This window comes from Garra rufa, chromosome 1, assembly GCF_049309525.1.
Source record: "Garra rufa chromosome 1, GarRuf1.0, whole genome shotgun sequence".
NCBI classification, from domain to species: Eukaryota; Metazoa; Chordata; class Actinopteri; order Cypriniformes; family Cyprinidae; genus Garra; species Garra rufa.
Window position 1 is genome coordinate 51,559,185 of NC_133361.1, and position 21,222 is coordinate 51,580,406.

Genomic DNA, 21,222 nt, shown 5'->3' on the forward strand with positions numbered 1-21,222 from the left:
CCATCTATCATTTTGTCTATCGTTCTATCATTCTGTTGTTCTATCATTCTGTACATCCATCCATCTATCATTTTGTCTATCATTCTATCATTCTGTTCATCTGTCGTTCTGTCATTCTATCATTTTGTTCATCTATTTATCGTTCTATCACTCTGTTCATCTATCGTTCTGTTGTTCTATCATTCTATACATCCATCTATCCATTTATCATTTTGTCTATCGTTCTATCATTCTGTTCATCTGTCGTTCTATCATTTTGTTCATCTATCTATCTATCGTTCTATCATTCTGTTCATCTATCATTCTGTTGTTCTATCATTCTGTACATCCATCCATCCATCATTTTGTCTATCGTTCTATCATTCTGTTCATCTATCGTTCTGTCATTCTATCATTTTGTTCATCTATTTATCGTTCTATCATTCTGTTTGTCTATCGTTCTATCATTCTGTTCATCTGTCATTCTGTTCTATCTATCTATCTATCTATCTATCTATCTATCTATCTATCTATCTATCTATTTATCTATCTATCTATCTATCTATCAGTTAATTTTTAAGTTAACTTGCTCACATTCAAATTTAAATTCTGTATCCTGTTTGCTTCTTCAAATTCTGAAATGTCATTAGAATTGAAAAGTCATTCTCAATTTAAATTCAGAATGCCACACAATCTGGACATCCAACAACATTACTGTAGTACAGTCTTCAATTCAAGGCAGGTTTTGCTAAAATATTAAAATCAAGGATGGATCAGTACCCACTGTTTATGATCCAGCTGCATCTCCAGAAGAGGTAAGTCTCACACTTTATATATATATATTTTTTTTGTGTGTGCAATTTTCACAGAAGAGAGGGGCAGGGTGAGCAGAGCTCATTATTATTTAAAGAGGCATGCACCGAAACGGCTCTCTGTAAACAGAGTTGTATTTGACGAGGTAAAAAGGATGATGTTTTACACGACCATTGAGGAATTTTAATCAATGTGTGTTACAGACATTTCACAAAGACCCTAAAGAATTATACTAACTTGTGGAAAATGGGCACCCAATGTCACTTTTAAGGAAACAATGTAAAATGATATGAGACACTGAATCAACTTTACATTATTTTATTTGCTAAACAGATCAAGATGTGAAGAATTAGTTCAATATATCTACAGCAGATACTGTGCACTGTATTATTTCCTGTATTCGCTAATCAAATCTTAGCAGATGAAAATTACTCCTGTAATATAGGCACATATTTCTGTTTTGAATATTCAGCATTAATTAAACAGGAAAATATTCTCAAAAAAAAAAAAAAAAAAAAAAGATAAGACATCCGTACAAACGGGTTTGTACTAATGGGCTTGACACCTCAGGAGAAGGTCACAGCAATTACTGTCAAGGTTAAAATGAACATTCACTTTATAGGCACTTAAGCAGACAGAACAGTCAATTTAAGGGCAGCTTATAATTGCATGCATCAGATGAATTAACTGAGCAGAGAGACAAAGTTCAAGCACAGAGCGGGAGAGAGAGACCGATAGTCGCTTATCAGAGATGCCGGGGTCTCAAAGGTCAGACCACATAGAACTGTAGTTAAACCAGCCCCAATGGCAATAAACATGACAGTATACGTTTATAAAGTGCATTTGGAGGAAGCTTTAAGAAGTGTAATTATATACAATTATTTAAAAAGCATACAACTCCAGCATACAAAACCTGATGCTGTTCATAATCAAGGACACTTCTAGGACAGCTAGAAGTGAAATATTTGGACATGTAGGCCACAATTAAAAATGTAATTGCATTATGTGATAAATCAAACTGAGTATTTTTTTTTTTTTTAGGAAGTACATTTTTAACTTGACACTTCTCAAGCCAAACATTTCACACAAATAAGTAAACCTGTGTGAACATCTACTGTAAGCACAGTGTTTATTTAAATAAGCCACATAATGAAATTCATATATTTTAAGTGTGACTTAAATCCCCAAATATATATGGGGCCATTATATATAAAAGAGTATTATTAATTGTGTTTGCTGCTGCAGATCCTCCAACAGCCTGAAGATAAAGGTAAATTATCTTAACTACCTGCTTTAATGGACTTTTAAAGACTGGTCATCGATCATTCTTGAGTCGCATTGTCCTAAATGCGATGCTTTGTACTTGATTACACTGGAAAATTAATGCTTTTGAAAATGGCTGAACAGTGTACAGTAAAATGTGCAGCACTGATTAGCCAGTGAAGAATTGAGGAGCTGATGTGCCATTGTTTGAACTATTATTCATACGCGTGGAGCCGATCTGTCATTGGTTTGGGTGGGTCTCAGCCTCACCGTGGCAAATGGATTTGTGCCTCTGAAAAACAGAAAGAACGAAAAAAATCACATTAAACATAAATATCTGTCATATAACCTTATATTAGTTTAAACAAACAGCAACACAATTAGGGGGTTAATAGATATGACATAATGTGTTTTCACCAACTTTGGAAAAAGTTGTGGTCGAGAATCATTGTCATCTTGTCTCTGAAAAAACAAAACAAAGTAAAGAAAGTTATTTAACACTGATGATTGTTTTAGAACTGTTTTGAACTACTCAAATCACAGCAATACCAGACAAGTGTGAGGTTTTCTCCTGGAGACTGATAATGAATCTAGAAAACTATACTGAAACTTAGAGAGCAATTATAGGCTCATATACAGTTGAAGTCAAAAGTTTGCATACACCTTGCAGAATCTGCAAAATGTTAATTATTTGACCAAAATAAGAGGGATCATAAAAAATGCATGTTATTGTTTATTTAGTACTGACCTGAATACGATATTTCACATAAAATATGTTTACATACAGTCAAAAAGAAAATTTTTTTTTTTTAAATTACGCTGTTCAAAAGTTTACATACACTTGATTCTTAATACTGTGTTGTTACCTGAATGATCCACAGTTTAGTGATAGTTGTTCATGAGTCTCTTGTTTGTCCTGAACAGTTAAACTGCCCGCTGTTCCTCGGAAAAATCCTTCAGGTCACACAAATTCTTTGTTTTTTCACAATTTTTGTCTATTTGAACCCTTTCCAACAATGACTGTATGCTTTTGAGATCCATCTTTTTACACTAAGGACAACTGAGGGACTCATATGCAACTATTACAGAAGGTTCAAACGCTCACTGATGCTCCAGAAAGAAAAACGATGAAACTGAAAACTGGGTGTGAAAACTTTTGAACAGAATGAACATGTGTACATTTTTCTTATTTTGCTTTAATATCATTTTTTTTTTTAATCTAGCATTGCCCTTCAGAAGCTACAGAAGAAACTTATATGTTTCCCAGAAGACAAAGTAAGTTAAATTTATCTTGATCTTCGAAATCAAAAAGTTTTCACCCCCAGCTCTTAATGCATTCTGTTTCCTTCTGGAGCATCAGTGAGCGTTTGAACCTTCTGTAATAGTTGCATATGAGTCCCTCAGTTGTCCTTAGTGTGAAAAGATGGATCTCAAAATCATACAAGGGTTAAAATACACAAAAATGCTGAAAAACCAAAGAGTTGTGGGACTTGAAGGATTTTTCTGAAGAACAGCAGGCAGTTTAACTGTTTAGGACAAACAAGGGACTCATGAACAACTATCACTAAACCAAAAAAACACAGCTGTGGATCATTTAGGTAAGAACACAGTATTAATCAAGTGTATGTAAACTTTTGAACAGGGCCATTTTTATAAATTCAACTATTATTTTCTCTTGTGGACTATATGTAAATGTCTTTTATGTGAAATATCTTATTCAGGTCAGTACTAAATATAAAGTAACATGCATTTTGTATAATCCCTCTTTTGACTATAACTGTTAAATTGTAAGCCTGCTGCTGTATATCAGAGGTTTCACATCAAAGCATGCAACCACACACACAGACCGTCAGCAGAAAGAGCTGCCCCCTTGCAGCCACCAGAATGAAGGATGAGGTGAGGTGGAGAACAGCACATCACCACAGTGCCCCTGCTGGCCACAGTAAGAACTGACACTTAAAATTCAACGTCCGTCTGTTCTCATCTCATCTGCACATTTACATGAGCTTACATTCAGGAGGATTACAGTCTCCGAGGATTTAAAATATTCTGAGCATCAGCAGATCTTCAAAACACCCCACAAACCACAACAGAATGTAAAAAACACACTCAAAGGATTACTACATTACAGTTGCTGCATGTTAATTTTTACTTTGCATGTAATATTAATGTTAATTCACGAAAGGAACAGAATATGATAACTTTTCCTCAATTATAAAAGTTGATATGAATCAAATGGGAGCCTGTTTACTTGTTTATCTTAATACATGTTCTTTCTCTAAATGTGAACGATATACTATGAATTGTGGCCATTAATGCAAAGACAGAAATGTTTGACTTCATAAACTTTCATCAGAATGTAATTTTTCCTATTTCCTTCAACAACCTGTCATATATATATATATCAATGGATTTTTTATTTTATATTATTTTATTTTATCCTTCAGCATTTTTAATAAAAAAATAAAAATAAAAATATCTTATAAATATTACAATTATATTCAAAAATATGTCACATTTCTAAACTAAAATAAGGGATAGTTTACCCAAAAACACAAGTTCTGTCATACATTTTTTTTATTAGCCAATTAAAAGAGATAAGAATATATATATATAGTTTGTTTTTACATTTCTGTCCCTCTCACTTCTGAAATGATTTCTATGCCTCTGATATCTATGAAACACTACTGTTTGTGAACAGTAAGATTTGTAATGTTTTTTAAAGAATTCTCTTCTGCTCACAAGCCTGCATTTGTTTGATCCAAAATACAGCAAAAGCAGTAATATTGTGAAATATTTTTACTATTTAAAATAACTGCTTTCTATTTGAATATATTTTAAAATAATTAAAATATATATATTTTTTTTTTAATAATTTGTTCCTGGGATTAAAGCTAAATTTTCAGCATCATTACTTCAGTCTTTAGTGTCACGTGATCTTCAGAAATCATACTTATGCTGAGCTGCTGTTCAAGAATAATTTATTATTATTTGCATTATCAATATATAAACAGTTAAGTACCATTTTCAGGTTTCTTTAATGTATAGAAAGATCCAAAGATCAGCATTTATCTGAAATAAAAAGCTTTTGTAACATTATACACAATTTTTTGGGAAAGAAATTATAGAAACAGAAATTAAAACTTTTTTTTTTAATTAAGTTTGAAAATTATTTTTCTGTTTCTATAAAATTAATATAGAAATGATTACTAGTATACTACTTTTACTTAGCAAGGATTCTTTAAATTCTTTAAAAAGATTTCTATTTCAGAAAAATGCTGAACTTACTATTCATCAAAGAAACCTGAACAAAAATCTACTCAGCTGTTTTCAACATAATAATAATAATAATAATAATAATAATAATAATAATAATAATAATAATAATAATAATAATAATAATAATTTTTTTTTTTTTTTTTTTTTTTTTGAGCAGCAAATATTGGAATGATTTCAGAAGGATCATGCGACTATTTTTTTAAATAGTAAAAATATTTCAAAATGTATATTTCAATACTGTTTTTGCTGTACTTGGATCAAATCCAAGCTGGGGATCAAATAAATGCAGGCTTGTTCAGAAAAGACTTCTTTAGAAAACATTGAAAATCTTACTGTTCAAAAACCTTTGAAAGGTAGCCATTGGCTTTCATAGTATGAAAAAAAACCCCTGTGGAAGTCAATGGCTACTGCCAACTACTTGCAAACCCATTTTCTTCAAAATGTCTTCTTTTCCCTGGTGAAAAAAAAAACAGCTAAAACCAGCCTAGGCTGGTTGGCTGGTTTTAGCTGGTCAACTAGCCTGGTTTTATAGGTTTTTTTGGCCACTTTCCCAGGCTGGCCAGGCTGGGAGACCAGCTAAAACCAGCTACTACCAGCTCAGACCAGCCAACCAGCCTAGGCTGGTTTTAGCTGTTTTTTTTCAGCAGGGTTGTGTTCAGCAGAAGAAAGAAACCCACACAAGGAGCAGGTGAGTAAATGGCAGAAATTACATTTTTGGGTGAACTTTTAACGCAGTTTGTGTTGATTTTAACACGTCTTACTCTATTTTCTGAATGAGTGGGAGTGACTGGCCGGGAATTGCTGGATTTGGTTGGCGGAGGAGGTGGCGGTGGCGGAGGTGCAGGTGCAGGAGCAGGAGCTGTTTGTTGGCTGTGGCTCATGGGTTGGTGGTCTAGGAGGTTACTCATACTGCTGCTGCTTCTTAAAGAGCTGAACAGAGAAAGAGGTCAAAGGTCATGAGACTGAAGCTCAGATGCGCAGGTGTTGGGAAAATGTGCAGTATCGGCTTACCTTAAGACAGGTGGTCCAGGTGGTTCATCCAAGGGGCCCACGTAAGAAGCAGGGAACCAGCCTTGCCTGAACAAAGCAGATCAAATGAACAGGAAACAAAATCAGGGGGTCCATCTGAGCACTGTATGTGTTTTAATGCATTACTGAAGAGAATACAGCAACTCTCTATTTCATGAATAGACAGTGGAGTTTGAATTCAGGACTTTATGGTTACCAGCCTAGTCTAAGGCCACTTTATGTCTTGGCCTCCATCCACAATAAGACAGCATTTTATCTCGCAAACAATTGATGCTCTAACGATTGAATAAAGTGTGGGCTATAAAAACAAAAGCATTTTAAAATGCTAACCATTATATGCCTGCTGGGTTATTCACATTCACTGTGTTGCTAAAAATAAATGTTACTCCCTTCAATCGTCATATTATATAAGATAAGATAACAGAATATTTTCTCAATTGCTGCCAAACAGAAAAGCAGTTGTGTTTTAGATAATAAAATGTGATCTCACCATCACTTGGTGAGATATTTTGCTAATAAAATAATCGTGCCAGAAGAACAGCATGAGAACTTTATTATGTCTGGTCTTTCAGTATCATCTCACTGAGCTTTTATTATTGTGTTTTTACACATACACAGATTATTTTCGCATTGTCTGACATTTCAGTGTCGCAGTGTTAATTTTGACAGCAAATTTTGATTTAGTCTTTGTCTTAGTCTTCTGACTAAAATGTCATTTAGTTTTAGTCATATTTTAGTCATCTGAATTGTGTTTAGTTTTTGTCTAGATTTAGTCTACAGTAGATTTAGTCAGCTAAAATCGAATGGGTTTAGTCACAGTGTAAAGCATTTATTAAACATTTCTCTAAAATGACCAAACTCATTGTACAGGTTTGATATTAAGGTTTTATCATGACAGACACAGATGTAGCTGCTGTGACACGCAACATGCATTTATATTAAAATTTAATGAAACCACTTCTCACAAAGAAACAAGAACATGGTCTATTTTTCAATGAAAAACCAATAGGCTAATTATGCATTCTTTATCACAGCTTGTTTACAACATTCTTCATTCTTTTATACAGACATATTTATATAAATACATTTAAATTAATCTGTATTAGGGCTACTAAAGGGAGTCAGTCAAGAGCAGTGAGTGATTTTCTTTCTTTGCTTTGTTGCTTGGTGAGCATCAATTCCACAGACAATAGCAACTAAATTAGGTTGCTGTCCCTTTAAAACCGAATGCATGGATGTAATGTACTGATACATGTCCGATATTCTCTCAGCGGTTGATGTTCACATGTGTGTGTTTTGACATAAATACTCATCAAAATGGATAATTCAACATCATTTTGTGTGTATTTCTCCGTTCATGAAATGCGTAAAAGTACTTGTGTTTGTGAGAGGCGCTCCTACAGTGTGCGCCCTCTAAACTGGAAAGAATTGAGTATGTATGCTTACTCCCAGATATTGACATTATTGAATGTTTTATGAGACGTCCAGCAACTGTATGCTCGCTTATGTCCCGCCGGATAGATCAATAGGCTATGATACAGTTCAAATATACGTATCTAACCTCCTAACCACGCAGCAGATTCGTACTGAATGAATCTGTTCCCAGATTTTCCCTCCCTAACTTTTTTGTCTCGTTTTTATTCGTCAATAGATTTTCATTATAGTTGACGTCTATCAAAACGAGTTTTTGTTTCGTTATCGTCTCCTTTTTGTTGGTGAAAAAAATTGAATTGATTATGACGAAAGTGGCGATGAGACACTTTCTGGAAAAGCTTGAAAATGCTAATGTGGACAGAAGATTTTAAAATAAAAACACTGTATTCATATGTTTCTGGATAAATTTAGTGATAGGTCCAGACTTAAATCTGCATCGTTTATCCTTTAGATCTTTCATTCGAAACATTCACAAAATTCTTAATTCTTTCATTGAAGTAAAACGATAGAAAATGGGGGGGGGATCTCATTATGAAATAAATGTTTTTCTCTAGTTCACGTTGGTCACAATTATTGGCACCCCTAGAAATTTGTCTAAGTAAAATATCTCTGAAGGATATTCCCATTAATATTCCAATTTTTTAGCACACCAGGGTGGCTAGGAGTATAAAATTGTACATCCATGACTTTTTTTTTCCACAGGATTATAAATATGAGGAACACAAAAGCCAAATTCCCTTAATCATCCATCACAAGGAGTAAAACCAAATAATGTAGTTCTGATGTGCAGAACAAGTTTGTTCAGCTTCACAAAATAGAAAGTGCCTGTAAGAAAAGAGCTAAAGCATTGAAAATCCCCATTCCCACCATCAGGGCAATTATTAAGAAGTTCCAATCAACTAAAGATGTTACAAATCTGCCTTGAAGAGGATGTGTGTCTATATCATCCTAATGCACGATAAGGAGGAGAATTTGATTGGCTAAAGACTCTCCAAGGATCACAGTTGGAGAATTGCAGAGAATTGTTGAGTCTTGGGGTCAGAAAGCCTAAAATAAAATGATCAAACAGCCCCTATATCACAATGTTGTTCCAAAGAGTTTCAAGAAAAAATCCTCCTGGCTCATCCAAAAACAATCTCCAGCATATTCACTTGTCAGACATGATTGGAACGTCAAACAGGACTGGCTTCTATGGTCAGATTAAACTAAAAATTAGCTTTTTGGCAGCTAACCCTCCAGATGGTTTTGGTGCAGACAGGGATAAAAAAGTACCCCATGCCCACGGTTAAAAATACTGCTGGATCTTTAATGTTGTGGGCCTATTTTTCTGCCGGAGGTCCTGGACATCTTGTTTAGATACATGTCTTCATGGATTCTATCAAATACCAGCAGATAAAAAATTAAAACCTGACTGTCTCTGTTGGAAATCTTATAATGGGCCATGGTTGCATCTTCCAGCAGGACAATGATCCAAAACAAACATCAAAATCAACACAAAAATTGTGTCACTGAGCACAGAATGAAGCTTCTACCATGGCCGTCCCAGTTCCCTGACCTGAACCCTGTATAGAAACTGAAGAGAAGAAGCACCAACATGAAGCTGGGAAGAGAGAGATTCTGTTTGAAGGAATGGTCTCTGATCTCTGGTCAGGTGTTCTCCAAACTCATTAGACATTGTTGGAGAAAACTCAGAGCTGTTATCTTGGGAAAAGGATGTTGCAATAATATGGTGCCAATAATAGTGGCCAACGTGAACTAGAGAAAAACATTTATTTCATAATGAGATTTCACCCCTAGGTTCTTTTGATTTATTTCAATGACAGGTTAGAATTTTGTGATTTTTTTTTATTTTTATGAAAGATCAAAAGGATACATTATGCAGATTTATTTTCACATCCACTTTTGCTCATATTTACCAAGGGTGCCAATATTAGTGGAGGGCACTGCGTGCCTTAATTTGCCTTTAAGAACGTTCACGCTCGTCAAATGACTGGTATTTGCGCCATTATAACACCCCAAAAAAGTCTTAAAGTAGACCGTAATTTGCACTGCTGTTGGTGGACTGCACTGGTCATTATGGGAATGATCTGTCTGCGTCTGTGTTCCTTTAATGTACGCATCGTCAGTAAATCACAAACACTTTCCCCTCTCATCAGTGTTTTTCTGCAATTGCGCTTTAACACTAATTTGCCTAGTTTAGTAAATCTGTCCTATAGTGTGGATTAAAGTGTGACATTTCTCTCACCGTCCAGAGCTTTCCGAGCGGCCAAACAGCCAGCCGTTCCTTGGCTCTTTAACAAGTAGGGTGATGTTTTCTCCTCGGGAGAACGGCAGAAGGGTGGAGTTTGCAGAGGGAGGGTGGTTCACCACTGCTCGCATCACTCTGCCTCCGGCCATTCCTGAGACAGAGTTGGAACGACTGGGCTGAGGGGAGGGGCCTGAGATGAAAGGATGAAAGTTTGTCATGTTGAACAAAATAATGTTCACAGATGTTTCTTTTGATGTCAGAATAAAGTCTCCACACCTCTAGAGGGAACCCTGCCCAGTGGTTGCTCTGCCCAGCGGTTAACATCAGGCTGAGAGAACGACACAGAAACATTATAATGCAACATTTACTCTTTTTTTTTTCATTTTCGGGCCCTTCATATTAAAAGGTTTGGGTACCTCTGATTAAGGGCCACTCAATGATAAGTGTAATTAAATATAATGTCGTTATATCTCACAATGTTGTCTTCCAGTCGTGAAGGAGTGCGTGGACGGGATTCTCTTGAGTGATTCACCAGGTCTTTCCACCCCTCTGCTCTGTTTTGCAGACCACCCCCTGTCTGTGGGAGGAATAAAACAGTTCTTTAAAGGTATCATGACCTGAGGAATCAAAATTCCCTTAATCTTTTGACAGTCTGCCAACGCAACAGTTTGTGGATGTGCCACTTTATGTTATAATAGTGTGGCTACACACCACCTCCGCAGAACATCAACACCTGCTTCTACATCACTGCCTGTTTAGCCCCGCCCACCGATTCACAAATGTAGAGTAAATAACGAAAAGAGGTGAACGCAGGTCATCAAAATCATTGATCTATATTGGCAGAAGTTAGAGACTGTAAGATTTGAATGCTTAAATATCTTAATGTGAATTGTTTCATTGTTTTGGAACACACAAGCATATAGATAGCCTCATACTCAATAACCCTAAACAAAAAAACTCTAATTATGATTTCAGGGGGACTTTAAGATTTTTTCCTTTTCAAAAAATGTAAATAATTAGGCAAAAAACGGAGATGACAAACTCTTACTACAGATAACTACAGACTGCCCCAACCCAGATTCCACAATAGATGTTTCTCATTCTCATTTTCCAAAATGGCTTAATTATTATAGAAAAGAAGAAGGTCAACAGTCAACCTGAGCAAATGGTGACCAATTGTAGAATGGGAACCATCTCAGACTACGGGGTGTCAAAAATTCATTACCATACAGACCACAGCTTTTACGACAGGAGCAACTTTATTTACACTAAGAGTTGTAAACTGCAACTGTATAAAAAGTTTGAGCAGAGATTATTTTGGAGTTCATTCCAACTCTGTTGAACCCAAGATACAGCATGTACTTTGTCACTGCTATGCTGCAATAAACACCTTCATCGAGATCTTCAACCTCCTTATCATTTTTGTCTTATGTACTTGACACAAATTCTCGCTAATAATATCTACATATCACTTTTAGTTACACCCCAAAGCACTCTGACGCACATTAAGCAGCTACTTAATTATGGCAACTAATAAAAAGTAATAACCTTGTTCATGAGATAAGCAATAGACTCGGTGAATCCGCAGTGTTTCTCGGCCAGGAATCGATATCTTCTTTCTTCCTCCTTTAACGCCTCTCTCTGACACTCTCTGAGAAAGTGCACATAATCACTGCCGTCCTAGACACAAACAAAATAATCAACATTATTACCATAAACATAATTAGCATTATTTTTTTCTGTACCATGAATGACAATAAGGCCTAACAGCACCAGTTTGGCTTCAAACTTTTAGATAAAAAATTAAAAATACAGCCTAAGTGGGCATGGGAGACTTCTTTTAAAATGTATATTTGTTGTTCACAAAGTAATTGTTACTGATTTACAATTTTCTTGTCTCCAAACATCAAAAAGAATTGTGGTTGGTTATTTTAAATAGCAAAAGACACCATAAAAGAGCTCCTAATCTGCCTTCTGAATCTTAACATGACAAACGAGACAAGTCCTCTGGCTGGCACAGATATTAAGAAATGTCCACATCTAGTGTGCCATTTGAAAAAGGTCACACACTGCTCTCACCTGTGGGAACCCTCGCCTCATCTGTCTCTCCAGAGCAGTTGCCTGGTTTCTCACTTCTGTCTCATAGCGCCTCCTGCTGTTCTGGAGGAGAAAGTCACCCAACAATATCAACATCTATCATTTTATTTTCAATATTTAGATTAATTTTAATCAGACAATGTTCCTTGTTATGAGTTAGGATCTGTCTGAAAGATAAAGAATCTTTTATTTGGTAAATATTAAAGGAGTAGTTCACTTTCAGAACAAAAATTTACAGATAATGTACTCAGCCCCTTGTCATCCAAGATGTTCATGTCTTTCTTTCTTCAGTCATAAAGAAATGGTGTTTTTTGAGGAAAACATTTCAGGATTTCTCTCCATATAATGGACTTCTATGGTGCCCCCGAGTTTGAACTTCCAAAATGCAGTTTAAATGCAGCTTCAAAGGACTCTAAATGATCCCAGCCGAGGAAGAAGCGTCTTATCTAGCGAAACGATTGGTTATTTTCTAAAAACATTTACAACTTATATACTTTTAAATCTCAAACGATCATCTTGTCAGGCTAGACAAGACGAGCATTTAAGGTTAAAAAGTATATCAATTGTAATTTTTATAAAATAACCCATCATTTTGCTAGATAAGACCCTTTTTTCCTCGGCTGGGATCATTTAGAGTCCTTTGAAGCTGCATTTTGGAAGTTCAAACTCGGGGGCACCATAGAAGTCCATTATATGGAGAGAAATCCTGAAATATTTTACTTAAAAAACATAATTTCCTAACGATTGAAGAAAGAAAGACATGAACATCTTGGATGACAAGGGGGTGAGTACATTATCTGTAATTTTTTGTTCTGAAAATCACAAAATATCATTGTTACAACTCAAACTTTACTATTGTTATTAATACTACTATTATTATTATTATTATTATTATTATTATTATTATTATTATTTATTTATTTATTTTTATTATTATTATTTATTATTATTATTATTATTATTTTATTATTATAATTATTGATATTACTGTTACCATCATCACAACATCATACTGTAATCACCATCCTTGGGATTATTGCTGTTATTATTATTATTATTATGATTACTGTTATTATTGATATTACTGTTACTGTCATCACAAAATATTAACCGTATCATCATTGTCATGTCATTGTTACTCCGATTTATGGCCATTTCTATTATTTTTGAACATGCTAATACTACCTATACTGCTACTACTACTTATACATTATTATTATTATTCAGATTGTCTTGTTCTCATTTCTCATTTATTATCATTGTTGTTGTTTTTTTGTTGTTGTTAGTATAGTTTTTTGTTTGTTTTTGTTTTTTGTTGGTATTGTTTCTGTTGTTGTTGTTTCTGTTTCTGCATTTACCATGTATGTTTTTGCACTCCAAATAAAAAAATAAAAAAAAAGAAATGTATTAAAATCAGGGTAAGTGTAAAAAAAAAAAAAAAAAAAAAAAAATTTTTTGTTCTGAAAGTGAACCACTCCTTTAAAGGGATTCTGTCATTAAAGGATTAGTTCACTTTCAGAATGAAAATGTACAGATAATTTACTCACTCCCTTATCATTCAAGATGTTCATGGCTTTCTTTCTTCAGTCCTAAAGAAATTATGTTTTTTGAGGAAAAGATTTCAGGATTTTAATTGGATGTAATATGCACAGGATCTAATTGACTTTTATGGTGGTCCAAGTCTGAACTTCCAAAATGCAGTTTAAACGCAGCTTCAAAGGGCTCTAAACGATCCCAGCCGAGGAAGAAGGGTCTTATCTAGCGAAACGATCGGTTATTTATTTATTTATTTATTTATTTATTTTTTATCACAATTTACATACCTTTTAACCCCAAATGCTCGTCTTGTTGGTTGTGACAGTTAGGGTTATCAAACACCCTTTACAAAACAGCGATTTAGGGTGATTTTGAAGCTCGAGGAGAAATTTAGATGGGAGTTTTTTGACATACCCTAACTGGCATGAGCAAAAACGAGTTCACACAGAGCTAGACAAGACGAGCATTTGAGGTTAAAAAGTATATAAACTGTGCATTTTTTTGGAAAATAGTTGTTTGTTTCGCTAGATAAGAACCTTCTTCCTTGGCTGAGATATTTTAGAGCCCTTTAAAGCTGCATTTAAATTGCATTTTGGAAGTTCAAATTTGGGGGCACCATAGAAGTCCATTACATGGAGAAAAATCCTGAAATGTTTTTCTCAAAAAAACATAATTTCTTTGTGACTGAAGGAAGAAAGACATGAACATGATCTTGGATGACAAGAGGGTGAGTACATTATCTGTAAATTTTTGTTCTGGAAGTGAACTAATGTTAATCCTTTATTTGCTCACCCTCATGTTGTTGTTCCAAACTCGTAAGACTTTCGTTGATCTTCAGAACACAAATTAAGATATTTTTAAAGAAATCCGAGAGCTTTCTGATCCTGCATAGCCAGCAAGGGTCCTCTTGGATTTCATCAAAAATATCTTAATTTGTGTTCTGAGGATGAACAAAGGTCTTACTGGTTTGGATATGAGGGTGTGAGGGTAAGTAATTCAAGACAGAATTTAATTCTACTCCTAAATTTAATTGTAATTTTAGGGTTTTTTGTTTGCATTTGTGATATACACCAAACAACTTACCGATATGTATTCTCTATCTAGTCTGACATTGTTATCCATCTCTCGAAGGACCTCAGAGTGGAACCGGCGAAACTGAATCAATCACACAGACTCATTAAACAAGGGATCGGCCGTACAGACAATTAAACATGCATTATGTCAACAACATCACAGGAACAGAAGATATCCAAAGATGGGTCAATAAAGGAAGAACGGTAACGCACCACTCCCTCCAGCTCATTGGTGATTCTCCTCTGACTGTCTGAGATCTGGATCAACACGTCGCCTGCAAAACAAATACACATTGCAGCCATTGTATCTTCTAGTTGAGTGTCCATGTGTTAAAGTGCAAGTATTAGCCTCGAAAGATTGCATTTCCAAGCTGACGTTGTGTCATCATTTATTATTTACCATCACAGAGGAGGTACAGTTATCTGATATTGACTACAAAACTCACACACACACACACACACACACACACACACACACACACACACACACACACACACACATATGCTTTCATACCATCTCTCTGTTGTCATAAAATATGATTCATAGCGACAAAAGCACCATTGAAATTTAATGAATTTTTCCCATTAAACCACAACTGGTTGATAGATGTCAGCTATAAATAAACACACATACACAAACACACTCATGTGTGTAAGGGACCGAGGAGGAACGTGGTGAATTCACAAGAGCAAAGTACAATGAGTGTGTGAAGGGCACCGGCTCCCACCCAATTTATCACCCTCAATAAATGCACTAACTCTTTCTTTCCTGCTCTGTGCCTGAGATGAAAATCAGACAAAAAGAAAATGAACTGTGTATCAAAAATCTCTGAGTTTGACAGAAACATGTCCTGCTGTAATTTAAAAGTCTGAAAGGGAATTAAATGATAAGAGGAAATAAAAGCTTACCCAGCAAACGCGATGACATACTCTGCATGGCCTGTTCACCCATCTTAGACAGAGCATTGAAATAGGCCTCACTGGTGACGGCAAGAGCTAAAGATACACACAGATTTGATTACTTTAGTATGTAATAACATCTGAACATCTTTAAAACGAGATTCATTTATTGAGATAAAGTATTATACATTTAAATTCATTTAGATATTAAAGACTAGTTCACACAGTGAACGTACAACTTTGCCATCATTTACTCTTTTTGACTCATTTAACCCTTCTTCCCCTTCCATCATAGCATGTGTGAATTAAATATAAAACAGGACTGGTGTTGGATCACCTATATTTTGTACTAAACCTTTACTAGTGCCTGACTTTTACATGTATGGATTTGGCAGATACTTTTATTCAGTCATTTTTATTGAGACAGACACCAAAAGGTGTTTTATATAAAGTAATTTGTGACTGAAAAAAACAATTATGTTTTTATATTCTCTCATTTCCTCCATTACACACTAAGCAGCACACTCTTACAACATTTTTACAATTTAACCAAAGATGAAATATTGTATATTTTTTCTTTAGTTTTTATTTTTTACTACCCGTCAGAAGATTTTTTTAAAATAAGTCTCTTCTGTTCACCAAGCCTACATTTTATAAATACAAACCACAAACTTTCAAAATCCAAACTTTTTTACTATTTAAAATTACTGTTTTCTATCTGAATATGTTTTAAAATGTAATTTATTTCTGTGATTTCAATGCTGAATTTTTAGCATCATTACAATCACATGATCCTTCAGAAATTTATATTTTCAATATTTTCAAATTGCTAAAAAAAATATTATTATAAGTATAATTTTTCAGGTTTCTTTGATTAATAGAAAGTTAAGTTCATCAAAAGCATTTATCTGAAATAGAAATATTTTGTATTCTAAATGTTTTTATCAAAAATTTTAATCATCCTTGCTAAATAAAAAAATAATAATTTCTCTCTCTGTCTCTCTCTGTCTCTCTCTCTCTCTCTCTCTCTCTCTCTCTCTCTCTCTCTCTCTCTCTCTCTATATATATATATATATATATATATATATATCCAGAGATCAGCATTTATTTGAAATAGAAAGAAATAAAAAGCTTGAAGTATATATATATATTTAATGATTTCTTAAGGATCAATTGGCACAGAAGACTGGAGTAATGATGATGAAAATGTAGCTTTGATCACAGGAACAAACTACATTTTAAAATATATTCAAATAAAAGCAGTTATTTTAAATATTAAACAATTTTTTTTACTAAATAATAAATAATTCAACATTTTACTGTGTTTGCGGTATTTTAAATCAAATAAATCAAGGCTTGGTGGACAGAAAAGACATTACAAATCTTTTGACTGGTAGTGAATCATAGATATCTGCCACATAGCAATCATTCAGAAGTATTTTTTTCTTATCTCTTGTAATTGACTAATAAATCAAATACACTGCTGAAATAACCAATAATTTTAGATTAAATATTATATATAATTTTATAAACTAATACTCACAACTAATAAACCAATAATTACCAATAATTTATATTCCATAATATGTTTACTCAATGGCAATCATCTCAAATTATCAAAATCAAATTATCTCAATGGCAATTTTATGATTTGTTTACATACTACACTTTTTTCAATTTTTATCACGGAATGAGGCGGAAAATATACAGTATTATAGCTTCTATAGGCTACTGCAATAAATGCTATGTCAGTTAGCGCTACATTATTCAGATACTTGTTTTTTTAAGGATTAGTTCACTTCCAGTGTACTCACCCCGTTGTCATCTTATCTAACGAAACGAATTTTCTCAAAAGAAAAATGATATACTATTACCCTCGAACGCTCCTCTTGTCTAGCACTCCATGCGTACTCTGTGTATTGCGGATCATTACAGTTAGGGTAGGTCAAAAAACTCCCATCTCATTTTTGCCCCCAACTTCAAAATCATCCTACATCGCTGTTTTACCTTTTCTTGTAAAGGGTGTTTTACTTTTTTGCATGTTCACTTTGTAAACACAGGGTCGGTACTTTTGCGGCTATATAGTACAATTTTAATGAAACAAGAGAAAATGAGTTGGGAGTTTTTTTCGACATACCCTAACTGTATTGACCCGGATTACACGGAGTACGCATGCAATTTTTTTTTGAAAATGACATATCATTCCACTAGATAAGACCCTTCTTCTTTGGCTGGGATCGTTTAGAGCCCTTTGAAGCTGCATTTAGGACGTTCAAACGCGGGGGCATCACTTAAGCCCACTCTATTGAGACATTTCTCGAAATGTTTTCCTCAAACAACCTAATTTCTTTACGATTGAAGAAAGGAAGACATGAACATCTTGGATGACAAAGGGGTGAGTAGATTATCTGTAAATTTTTGTTCTGCAAGTAACCTTTTAAAACAAGATTAATAATTAAAACAAGTTAAAATGTTACATTTTATTTTAATCCATTAAGATATTAAAAGACTAATGTTAGTTCACTCAAAAATTTTAATTCTGTCATAATTTACTCTTTTACTCATTTATTCTAGTCGCAAATTTGCCACTGTTTTGGTGTACAAGACGTACAAGTTACCAGTGGCGTTGGTTTCAACAACAACAAACCTGATACAACAAACTTGCATGCTATATTTGAATATTCAAATGTATTTTAAATATATTTACAGCGTGTTTTAATATTTGCAACTGTACATGACATTTGAGAGCTACGGTGAAGAGGATTAAAAAGCCTGTTTTGTGTTCACACAACTATCTGGTTTCTCTTCTTGTGCTCTGCAGAAGAAAGAAAGTCATACAGATCTGGAATGACATGAGGAAGTATTGTAAATGATGACAAAATTGTATACTTGTTAGATAGACTGTATATAATTAATATATGTGAATTTTGTCGTTTGATCTACTGATTTGTTGTCGTGTTTCATTTACATTATATGTATTTCCTTTTCTTCCTTTAAGCTGAGGTGAAACCAATAAGGATTTAGTTTTCTTTAAGGGCTGATATCACACCAACATACATTGTCCAATGATTATCAAACAAATGGAGCATTGCTTAACAATGATCTTTCGAAAGATTGGCGTCTTTGACAGGAACAGCGAGTTATTGAGTTCCTGAAACTCAAGACTCATAAAATAGACAGTCATTAAACAATGATGTTGAATCAGCCAATGACGCTGCAGCAATGCTGACTTATCATCAGTGACAACCGGCAGGCCAAAGTTCAACCACTCTGCTTTCCTTCTTGCTCCTTTCATCTTTTTTTAGTCTTACCAATTTCTGCATTCATTCATTCTCATTTTGACTTGCCTTGGAAAGCCTGAATGTAGCTGTTTCCCAGTGCCGCCAGTCTCTGCAGACCTGGGTTGAACTGCTCCAGTATGCTCTGAGCGGATGGACAAACAGCGTAAGAACGACACTCCGATAACAGTTCAAATGTCAACACTTGTTGTCGCTACATGTTACTCACATCAATCTGTCACCTTGGTTGCAGATTGCTGTTTGTCACAACAAAATGGCCTATCTAAAATCACTTGTGGAAAATACTAATTTATATAATGTATAATGTACAGTAACTTTATTTTATATATAATATTTTAAATTATTATTAAAATTAAATATTATTAAACGCTCTTAAGACATTTTAAAAACATATATGCACCATGTTAGCACAATATAAATTTCTTATAAATGTAAATTCACTATGTATTTTATTAATCTTGTTCAACTCAGTTAACATACATGTGATTGTGTAAAATTCACACTTACACTTGAGAGGTTTCACACTTACCGTATAAATGGCCACAGTGGTGCGGTGCAGTTGATCGCTGTTTTGTCCTGACATCTTGATCTGACACGGTGGCACAACAAACAAATAAACAACATCCACTGACTAAACAACAAACAACCAGACTGACAGATGACCCACTGATGTCTCCCCCTTGTATCCTCTGTCCTCTCCTGTCTCTTCGCGTTTGTGAGTGTGCTTGTGTGTGTGTGTTTGTGAGAGAGAGAGAGAGAGAGAGAGAGAGAGAGAGAGAGAGAGAGAGAGAGAGAGAGAGGGAGGGAAACAGTGAGCTATTGTCACCGGTGTGGCCTGTGAATTATTGAACAGTGCAGAGTTATAAAAGTGTGACTGAGGTTAGACACCTGCCGTAAACACTGCACACCTGCGATAGGAGACAGGACTGGTGTTAAATTGGCTATATTTTTGCATTTTTTCTATAGAAACCTTTGCTAGAGCCTTTATTAGCTTTACATGTAAGCATTTGGCTCTTTTTTATTGAAACTGATCCCCAAAAAAGTGTTTTATACACTATACTTAAACTACTCTCATTTCTGTTATTATCCCTAATAAGCATATGCATATTTGCAATTTAATGAAATATTGGTTAGATTTTATTTTATGGTATCCTTGTTACAGTGTAATTATTCATTTAAGTATTGGATAATATTAATTAATTACATGTATTTACTATATGGTTAGGGTTTGGCTTAGGGTTACTTGCATGTAATTATTCATAATTATTTGTTATTATAATAGTAAGAACATGTAACATGTAAGAAAGGACACCTTAAAATAAAGTGTTAACGAAATATTACAATTATTATTTGTAATGATTTTGAGATGTGTAACTAATAACTATAAATGTCAGTATACTTAATATTAAAAAACTATTAAGTATACTGAAATTTATGTAGGATATATAGATATAAATTATACAGAAAAGGTAAACTAATATTTACAGAGGTATGAAATATTAAAATGATATATAATGATTTTTAAATTTATAAAGTAAAAACAAATTATACATATTTAGTACACTAATATTTATGTAGAACAGATGATAGATGAATTGATACTGATAGATGAAGTATAATTATTCACTAATTAATAATAATAATAATAAATAGTTTAATACAATGAAATATAAAAAATATACGTAATAATTTTTAAATGTATCAAACATAAAGAAACACATATTAAGTACATATTTATGTTGAATAGATAAAGTATAATTATTTACAAAATAATAATAAAATAATAAATTGTTTAATAAAATGAAATACTAAAAATTATTTATACATAATTTTAAATGTATGTAATAAAATAAAAAACAAATGCATGTTAAGTACACTAATATTATGTAGAATAGATAAAGTATGATTATTCAAAAAATAATAATAATAAAGATATATAGTTTAATACAATTAAATATTTAAAACATATATATTATATATTTTTAAATGTATAAAATGTAATAAAATAAAAACAAATTATACATATTAAGAACACTAATATTTATGTAGAATAGATTGATAGATTTATAGATAAGTATCTATTTACAGATAGATAGAACGATAGAACGATAGATAGATAGAACGATAGATAGATAGATAGATAGATAGATAGATAGATAGATAGATAGATAGATAGATAGATAGATAGATAGATAGATAGATAGATAGATGTCTATTATCTGTCGATCAGTGTATTCTTGCATGGGCCGCTGTGTTCGAGGAGTGCGCGCGC

The 21,222-nt window shown here is 33.7% G+C and overlaps 1 protein-coding gene across 1 annotated transcript; it reads right to left on the bottom strand.

The window, feature by feature from the left end:
• Positions 1-1,090: 1,090 nt before the first annotated feature.
• On the bottom strand, positions 1,091-19,680 carry baiap2l2a (BAR/IMD domain containing adaptor protein 2 like 2a). Its single transcript, XM_073833523.1, has 14 exons — positions 19,480-19,680; positions 18,999-19,074; positions 15,661-15,747; positions 14,965-15,026; positions 14,762-14,833; positions 12,125-12,205; positions 11,594-11,725; positions 10,521-10,622; positions 10,322-10,373; positions 10,043-10,235; positions 6,346-6,411; positions 6,096-6,264; positions 2,477-2,517; positions 1,091-2,347 (listed from the first exon to the last, which is right to left on the bottom strand). Exons 1-14 carry the CDS (start codon positions 19,531-19,533, stop codon positions 2,275-2,277), a joined length of 1,260 nt encoding a protein of 419 aa, XP_073689624.1. The 5' UTR covers positions 19,534-19,680; the 3' UTR covers positions 1,091-2,274.
• Between the last annotated feature and the right edge of the window lie 1,542 nt (positions 19,681-21,222).